Source organism: Pimephales promelas, chromosome 9, assembly GCF_988280905.1.
Source record: "Pimephales promelas chromosome 9, fPimPro1.hap1.1, whole genome shotgun sequence".
In the NCBI taxonomy this organism is placed as follows: Eukaryota; Metazoa; Chordata; class Actinopteri; order Cypriniformes; family Leuciscidae; genus Pimephales; species Pimephales promelas.
The window spans coordinates 16,863,395-16,873,356 of NC_142777.1; the positions used below are offsets into that span (position 1 = coordinate 16,863,395).

The 9,962-nt window shown below is 36.6% G+C and overlaps 1 protein-coding gene across 1 annotated transcript; it reads right to left on the reverse strand.

Annotated features, from left to right (window-relative positions):
- Positions 1-6,705: 6,705 nt before the first annotated feature.
- Positions 6,706-9,760, reverse strand: msx2a (muscle segment homeobox 2a). Its single transcript, XM_039648640.2, has 2 exons — positions 9,209-9,760; positions 6,706-8,328 (listed from the first exon to the last, which is right to left on the reverse strand). The coding sequence occupies exons 1-2, from the start codon at positions 9,546-9,548 to the stop codon at positions 7,874-7,876; spliced, it is 795 nt and encodes a 264-aa protein (XP_039504574.2). The 5' UTR covers positions 9,549-9,760; the 3' UTR covers positions 6,706-7,873.
- Between the last annotated feature and the right edge of the window lie 202 nt (positions 9,761-9,962).

A 9,962-nucleotide genomic window follows, 5' to 3' on the forward strand; every position in this document is an offset into this window, starting at 1 on the left:
TCAGCCATTTTATTTTATATTTAGAAGAATAACTTTAACTCTGGGTTTAGATTAACTTTGGGGGAGTGGTAAAATGAGCCTATTTTCCAAAAAGTAGAGTATCCCTTTACTGAAAAATATATAAACGTGGTTATTGTGCATTAGACTCAGTTTTTAGGTTGATTACAGCAATATTACCTGTTTGATTTGTGTATGACTAACAAATATGCATCACATTACGTTCATTATTTTGTTTATATTAAAACTGTGTAATCCAAAAGGATGGACATTTATATGCAATTCAATTGCATAAATTTAGGGAAAACATTTTTTGAGTGTACTTTTTTAAAAAGTGCTTACTTTTAGTGGTCGCCTTTAATTACAAATGTCATTATTAACGTGTTAGAAAGTGCTGTTGATGTTGCATGTACATCTTTGGATCACATGCTGATTCATTCGAACAGTCATTCCTTTGTGCAGATGTGCAAAAAATCTTGCCAAGCTACATTTTATCCCAAAATGATCACTAACCTAAATCTTATATGCTGTTTTCTGCTATTATGTAACATTTTGTTATACTCCATCAGGTCTCTTAACTTGTAACACAGATTTGAACAGTCCTTTAAAGTCTAGTCTTCATCCACAGCCATTTAGTTTTTGTCAAGCGCACTTATAAACACAATCCAGACATTTTTTCTTTGATAAAAGCAAGAAAAGGGGCCGTATCTTTGCATGTCACATGTGCCCTACAGTCCGACTGAGAATTTGATGACTCACTCAAAACAAGAGCAACAGCTTCCAGAGGAGAAAATAAATAAATATAAAACTGACAACAGCTGCATGAACCTTCCCCAGTTCATGAGAGAGTAAAGCAAACATGATTTTTTGGGATTCTCTTAGTTTTGTTCTTATGTAAATGATCGAGGGGCAGTGGCAGAAATGGTCACACGATTCTCTTAATATTCATTGGTCTGATAAATCCAGTTCATCCCATCAGTCAAAGAGAATTAGTATTCATTGAATGTCACATCTCCAATCCTAATGCACACATTGAAGCAGATGCTGTGGCGTACAAAATCTCCCACAGCATTCCCACAGTCATCACATTCAACGTGCTGTACAAACACTCGCTCACCGAGAGGTCAAAACACACTGTACTTTGTTATTCTGACCTTAAAGCATGCACAGCACACATCCTTTGGGAACAGTTTATATACATTGGATCTCGCCCTAAAAATAGTTGTGTTGTTGTCGAATCAATGCAACGATCTGTGTCATTTCTACAGATGACTGAGTTACATTGCTGAGAGTGCATTAAGGTGCAACTAAACTCAAAGGGTCGTGGTTGAGGTTATTTAAAGCTGCTCTATTTTTAGGTCACTGGCTTTTTTTTTTAGTAGTACTTTTGCTTTGCCAGTGAAATATTTATAATGGACCCAACCTCTAAGCTAAGACCTCTCAACCTTGCACATGGAGATAAAAAAAAAAAAGAAAAAGCTCCACTTCCAGCCCGGAGATCAAAGTCACTGAAGTGCAAGCTCTCGTTCAGCAAAACAATGTCCACAGCATTGGCATCAGAGGACCATAACTGTGTTGTTCTACATCCTGTGATGGAGAGTCGTAGGGACGGAGATATAACATTCTCAGACAGTAATAGCCATGGGGAGAGAGCTGTGATCCACAAAGTGTTGAATGGGAGGATGTTCCTCTCTATTTGTGATTGGCTTCAAATCTGACACACTTCAGCCTAAGGCGGCGGTTCTTAACAGGTTTTGCTTCAGGACCCAGTTTTTATATCGGACAGTGAGTGATGATTGATGATCCAACACGGTACCAAAACCGTTTAGCAAGATTTGAAGTATACAAAAACTGACATTTAAATTGAATAATTTGCTTATGATTGGGCTCTAAATGTCTCTCTTTGATGGCTTGTCTTTTCTTTTTGTGTGGTTTTGTTTATGGTACTTTATGAATTTTAGCTTTTTCCGAATAGACTATATGCACGCATAAGTTCCGAATTTGACGCCTCAGTTTCCGGTTGGGGAGATTTAAAGGGGTGATGAACTGAGAAATCAAAATTTCCTTGAGCTTTTGACATCTAAGAGGTCATGATATTAGAAATATGATATCATGATATAAGTTTCAGAACTGAAAACGACCTTGTTAGTCCAATAAAAGCTTTTATTGACACCAGCCCCAGCAAATGACTCGTTTTTAAAAGTGGGGAACTGTGATGTCAAAGAGGATAAAACACCACCCCCGCTGAAGAAGATCAACGCCTACTTCAACACGGCTGGTTTAGCCCCGCCCACCGATTCGTGCATTACACGCAGAGCTGAATAACAAAGATGCCTACCTTGTGATGATAAACACGGCTTAAGTAAACGTACTCGAGTATCAAGAGTACAAGAGTACAAGAGTACATTTTCTAAATATTGCATTACTACTGCCACAGTGCTTACGTTTCTGGACAGAAATGTCCTACATGGAGTTAAGAAAAATGTTAAAGGGATACTCCACTTTTTTTGGAAATAGGCTCATTTTAGAACTCCCTCAGAGTTAAACAGTTGAGTTTTACCGTTTTCGAATCCCTTCAGTCGATTTTATGAAATTTAGAAGAATATCAGTACGTCATGGACCACAGTTTGGGAATCGCTGGTCTGGAGTATAGTGGTATAAAATTAACACTTTAGCATCTCGATTCGAATTTGTATTGGTATTATTTAATGATGTAATTTGTGTTTTAATTATTTCAAAATTCAAATAAAGGTGAGCATCGACGACACCTGCATAACTACAGAGAGATCTTCCTGAAAGATAGTTAGTTTAGACAGCTTCATACCCCTGCTGTTAAGAGACTGAATAAAGCGATTGTTTCATAAAACACACCTGCTCAAGGGCTTTGAAGCCAGATAAAGGGATTTCCCCTAATGACACCATCTGAAACAAAAAGAGTGTTTCATTTCAGCCTCTGGAGTAAAGGAGTCACCACGTGCTCAGATACGACTCTTTTTGTGCTGTGCTTCAGCTGAAAGATGAATCCCTATTGCGTGAATATATCTTCCTCCATCTAATTTGACATTTAATCTTAACTGCGTGATCTTGGCACATTGATATATGCACCTTTCATCGTACTGTTGCTTGTTGTTTCTTCATTTATCTTACAGACTTTTTATCATTGAATCATTCTCTCAGCCAGCCTCTTCTTTCGAGAAAACACGTTTCTCCAAAGCTCAGTGAAGAGGAAAATACAAAGTCAGAAGTTTATTTCTCTCAGACTGGTTTCGCTGCATGCTCTGCTAAGCAGAGAGATGCCTGAGCCACTGGTCATGTTGGCAGGTGTGTGCATCTCGGCACATCAGCATTGGCTTCTTTTACTACCCATCAGAGCCATTGTGCTCTTTGTCAATCAATTGTGCACTCCTTTGAGCAATTACCACAATTTATTCCACCCCGGATGCACCTCGCATATTGTAAACACTGCACACAAATCATTTTTTTGCTCCTCCGAAGATGGAAGTTGTATTTGTGTGTCTATAAAAAATGACAGGCACAGGAAATTTGTTCACAGACGCAACCTTGAGCAGGTAAAAATGTTGCACTTGTGTGACATAAAATACACCCGGGGTCTTTACATTAATTTTTTTCTACCATTATTTCGGTTGTGAAACGAACATCAAAAGGCTTTTGTTTCACTAAAATAGACTATGATGTGATACAAGTGGTGTTATAATAAATATAGACAAAATAAATATAATAATAACTTTATAATATAAAATATAAACTTTATATACATATATATTTTTTAATGTTCATTGTCAATGGACTGTCTTGTCTTTATTTTCTCAGAGAAATTGCTACATCTAGTGGACAAACACAGACACTATAGGCACTAGGCCTACTGGATAATCAGACTGTTGCATTGGTACCAGGTCAGAAGGACTAAATCACGTATAAAAAACACAAGTATTTTTACACAAATAAAATATCTGTAAGCATCCAGGAAGCCACTGCATTTAAAAAACAAATATTGGACTTGAAGATCAAAAAAGGTCACATAATATTTACTTCTGTCATTAGAACTGCAGTCTTTGTACGATGCAAAAGGCCTCCAACTCTTAACCCTCTTATTGCATTCGGGTCCATTTTGACCCGGAAGAGGTACAGAAGTTTTTTTTTTTTTTTTTTTAAATTAAGCTTAATTATTTTTACTTAAAATTTTACAAAAGATGAGTTTTGTAAATGTGTTAATGCTGTCAAAATGCACATCATTATTTATTTTTCTAGACTTTTTTGACAAAAATTTAAGAGATTTAAAGAAGTAGTTCACTTTTAAAAAAAACTTTTGCTGATAATTTACTCACCCCCATGTCATCCAAGATGTCCATGTCTTTCTTTCTTCAGTCGAAAAGAAATTAAGGTTTTTGATTAAAACATTCCAGGATTTTTCTCCATTTAATGGACATCAATGGGAACCAAATGGTTCAAGGTCCAAAAGACACTTTCATTTCAAACTGCAAACTGTTCAACGGGCTTTAAACGATTCCAGACGATGATTAAGGGTCTTATCAAGCGAAACGATCGCTCGTTTAATAAAATAATAAAAAATTTAATAATAAAAAACAAGATTTGTTCATTTTGATAAACGAGTTCGAATAGGAGAGTCCCAAACGTGCATCACAGAACAGAGCAGGCCGATCATTTGTGCTTATAAAACTGAAACTTTGTTGTTGTTTTTTTTGTTTTTTTAAATGAGCGATCGTTTCGCTTGATAAGACCCTTATTCATCGTCTGGAATCGTTTAAAGCCCTTTGAACAGTTTTCAGTTTGCACTGAAACGGTCTTTTGGACCTTGAACCGTTTGATTCCCAATGAAGTCCATTATATGGAGAAAAATGCTGGAATGTTTTCATGAAAAACCTTAATTTATTTTCGACTGAAGAAAGAAAGACATGGATATCTTGGATGACATGGGGGTGAGTAAATTATTAGCAAAGTTTTTTTTTTTTTAAAGTGAACTACTAACCATTTAAACTAAATTGTTACACTTTTTGCGTTTGGGTCCATTTTGACCCGAAAGTTCCATAGAGTGACAGCTTTATACAAGAAAGTATGCTGCTGTTTTATTATGGATCAATTTGTTAGATTTGTCAACCACAAATTTTATTTATTTTGTCATTTATACGCCAAAATTTGTTTTTGCGTCCATATGCATCGTAAACCCCTTGGGTATAGGATTAGGGGTGCGGAGTGCGTGCGTATTACACGCCATGAAGTGCGTATCATATGCACGCAAAAACTGCGTATCATATGCACGCAAAAATAAATTGTGACGTATAAATAGCACGATAAATAAAATTCGTTGTATACATACGCACCTTCATGAGACATGGCTCTATTCACACACACATTTGTTTCCTTTCCCCTGGGGCTGCAGTTTGTTATGCTCGCGCAAACACACACAATAATTCTGAAATTAAAATAAAATGACAAACAAATTAAGGTCTTAATGTGTTTTAAACAAATGTTCATAGATCAAATAGTCTAAATTTGAAAAAAGGAAAGCGTTTTAGTCTACATTTCACTTTTCTGTTAACTATTGATGAACCATTGCAGCATGAAGAGCAGATTCAAACTGTTTATCTTTTTTTTATGAAAGTAAACCTTTATGCAAGTAAAATTTAAATATTTAGTTTGAGAACATTACGATGTTGTTTTGTTTGAAAAAAATAATACGTATAGGTTTCATAAATTTAGACTGTTTTGAGCAGTCATGAGTTTTACGTTTGAAATGAATTTCATAAAAAAAAATCTGATATATTTTAAAAACATTTCTCTTTTATTGCATCACCCCCTTTTGCCACAGTTCCTGAAATATTTGAAGTTTCAAAGAATGGTTATACTTTATTTTAAGGTGATGTAGCCTATAGTTACATTGCTTACATAAGAGCTGAGTAATATTAATAAGCTAGAGTTACGGTCCGGGTTAGGTTAATGGTTAGTTACTTGTAATTCTGCATAATTTACTGTTATTACTATGATAATGTTGTAATGTGTAACTACGGCACTTTAAAATAAAGTGTTTCCTAATTAATTTCTCAGCGTTTTTAATTAATAAAAACAGGGTAAATGAAGTAATAGCATGGTCAAATAAATACAAAAAAATAAAACTTTTTAAATTTTGTGCATTCACTTGTTGATGAGATGTTACTGATTATATAGTTTTAGTTTATATAAATATTTAGTTCTGACTTTTATAAGCTTATAAAGCATATGGAAAAGACTTTGTTTAATCTATAATGAATTATGTTTCATTAAAATGAGTTTTTAGGGTCAGTGAGAGGCAATTATTCAGTAAATGGTCCCTTTTCCTCCCAGGCTCATTAAATAACTTGAAGTGTTACATGAATAAATGCAATAAAAGCTTCTTTTTTAGACCTCCCTGCTCATAATCACAGTGGATTCAATGGACTGAAGAGTCAGAACAACTTGGCGTGAGGATCTTTTGAGTTTCAACCAAGATGAAGTGAAACTGTGAAATACCCTCTCGGCTCACAAGTCAGTTTTGTGCCACAGAAAGATCTGTTATCAAGCTAATGTTTGAAAAACAAAGAGATGGAAATGGACTGTGAAATGACTGCTAATTGTGACATGGGTGTACAGTAATGGGAAACACTTTGTTGGTGCCAAACAATGCCACAGTTAAGCAAGCAAAACAAGGACGAAGCCAACCAATCAAGCAATGTTTTAAAGCTCTCATACACCATTTCACACTGGTGGAGTCAAACTTGGAGGGTAAGGACAATTACTAAAGGGCCTGGTTGATGTAGATCCCGGCATTCACAATCAGTTAAGGCTCAAAGTCAAATCACGATACAAAGCCAAGGGTATTTTTAAAAGGGTAGACCAAGCGACCAGGGGACATGCTAAGACACGGTTGGTGTCTATGGAAAATAAGCAGTTGTGTTCAATCACTCCGGCTCAGGGACTTTGACTGAAGGGGGCTATTATATTGGGCTATTTTTACTGTGATACCCCACATGTAATTACACCAGTAGAAGATTATAGATTATTTCATGGAAAGTCAGCGATACAACAAAGCCAATTAATCCATCATAAATTACATGCAACATTGAATTTCTTAGAAATGCATCAGGTCGATACATTCCTTCGCAGCGCACACAGAGATTTACGAACTTCAAGAGTTGCACGGCTAACCCAGTGTTTTAGTGCGTCATGTAATGACACCGTTTAATTAACTTTCCTGGGACCACCAGCATGAAGAAAGATCCAGAGGTCAAGCAGCATTTCCACTGATTACGAGCACAGACGCTTAAAACAAGCCTCTTTTCAGCAGCTCAATTTAAAAAGCATTAGCAAATCATGCGACTTGAAGCGCGAGCTGATCTCCTAAAACAAAAAAGGTTTAATCTTAGTAGTTTTCCCTCTAAAATTTCCAATTAGCAAATGAAAAAATACACAGGCCTATTGGTGTCACTCTAAATCAGCTCAAATCAAGTGTAAAATAGGTTACATTTGCTTCTCAGAAACATTTGAATTGAGATTCATTACACAAAAATACTTTATTCTAAGGCTATGTGGTGAAATCATTCATATATCTGACTTTTTCTTTAGTGTGACTCACTATATTTTAATGCAAAACACGACATCCTAAAATGCCCATTTTGTGACACTTTAAAATCGGACAACTCAAGCCTGCAAGTCTGCGTTTCAGTTGATCATTGTGGTTTCCAAAGTAGATTAATGTAAAATAGAAATCCGGTGCATTTATAAAACCTAATGACAAGCCCTGTTGATGCGTCAAACCTACTAATGTCAGTCCGCCGGATAAACCAGAAGTGTTTCCGCAAATAATATGGTTGTATGAGATCCTCTAGACTGGCTCCACAGAGTAGCCGTCTTTGGACAGAGGACACATAGTGTAACCCATCGGTGTGGAGTATATTCCTACAGGTGCGAAGGGCAGCATGTGTCTGCTGAAAGGGAAAGACTGTCCACACAATAGAGCTGCAGTCTGGGCTTGCGTACAGAGAGGGAACGGTAGAGTGAGGCCAGGATGCAGGATGGGTTTGCTGGTCATTTTGAGCCTCTCCAGCTCTGCCTCCTGCAGTCGCTTAGCCTTCGCTCTTCGGTTCTGGAACCAGATCTTCACCTGTGTCTCGGTCAGGCTGAGAGAGGTGGAAAATTCAGCGCGTTCTGCGATGGACAGGTATTGCTTCTGGCGAAACTTCCGCTCGAGGGCCAAGAGCTGCGTAGTGGTGAAAGGGGTTCGGGGTTTACGGTTTGTCTTGTGCTTTCTCAGAGCGCATGCCGAGGGACTCGGTGGACCTGTAAAATAAGTTCATATATTAGCTTGTAAAAGACTTGGTAATAAACAGCTCTGGCAGATGACTAATGTGCTTTAACACAGGGCAAACTACAGGGTGTACCAGATCAACTCGACTGAACACGATGTCTGAATGCGTAATTTGAAAATCAGACATTAAAGCTTGTAAATAATGACTTTTTTTTTGGTCTTGGTCATATAACACTGTGAAATCGAATTAGTTAGGCTTACTGTAAAAATGGATAAGATCAATAAGATAAATAGCTTGAATGCATCAAAATGAGTTAAGCAATTTTCAACTTTTTTATGTGTTATACAAGATTTTACTTTTTTAAGTCAGTTTAATGTAAGTTTAAATGACTTAAACATCCAAGTTGATTGTACTTATAATTTTAAGGCAGCAATTTTTTTAAAAGTATGGTGTATTGACAATGTAAATAAGTAAATAAGGCATAGGTGATAAAGTACAGATTGCTATAGCCTGTAGATTCTTACAATTAAGTAAAGTACAGATTGCTAGTCTATAGATTCTTACAATTAAGTAAAGTTATCTAACAGAACAACTGTTGGATTTTACAGTCTATTGATCAATTTTTGCTGGGAACTGTTCCATTTCCTATTATATCTGTTTTTTAAATTATTTTAATGATAAAACAAAACAATTTATAATAAAGGAATGTGGTTAAACTGCTAGTCAAAAAATCACACACACACACACACACACACACACACCAGCTGATTTAAAAAAAAATGTCTCAGAAAAGTTCTGAGAATGGCTCAACTTTGTTTACGTTGTATAGCCTAGCCAATCCTAATTCCATTCACACACTATAATGCTATAACTTAGTGTCAAAATATTATTTGTCTAACCTGGTGACTTACGTGGTGATGTTGATCTGTGTTTATTGATCCACGAAGAGTCCTCTTTGACAGATTCACAACGTTTGGAGGAATATATCACGGATCGATCATCCTGATTCATTATGCATGGCATCTGACTCAGTTCCTGTGAAGTTGATTGACTCCTTCCCTTCTTCGACATGAGGGCTTCGACGCTGAACGGGAGACTTTGCGTGCGAATCAAACGCTCCGGCGGAGATGACCGTGAACCTTGGTCATCCTCATCTTCATCGGAGGACACTTTACCTTTATAATTAGCTGAAATCATTCCGCGTAAAATAGCGATATCTATATTCCACATGGAAATATGAGAACGACGCATTAACCTGTAGACTCGCTCTTAGTTGGTTAACTTTTACATGACTAATAATAACTTGACAAAAGTTACAAGACTATCCAAAGTTTGAACCAATCAGCGTCCAGTCAGAGGCAGCGTCTAAACCCCAGAGAGCCGCCTACCTAGACTTCATGGTCATCCTGAGAAGACACAGAATGAGTGTTTGTATAGGGAGATGAAGCGTGATTGCCTCATCAAGAGAGATCCTTCCTTAGCCGTTAATGATACTCGGATACAGGTTATATTTAGACCATAATGTGGTGTTTATAGTGGGAGAATATAAAAGCTAAAATTAGGCTTTACCTTTTTCTTCAAATTACTCTCGCAGCGATAATTTGTAGGATAAATCAAACTTGTCACATATAAAGTCAGCAAAATTTGGACACTTGTTTGGGAAAT

Excerpts from the sequence above, each read along its gene's own strand:
- msx2a (XM_039648640.2), bottom strand. The coding sequence starts at position 9,548 with ATGCGTCGTTCTCATATTTCCATGTGGAATATAGATATCGCTATTTTA. Across the intron at positions 8,329-9,208 it reads ACACAGATCAACATCACCAC|GTCCACCGAGTCCCTCGGCA; the intron begins GTAAGTCACCAG and ends CTTATTTTACAG.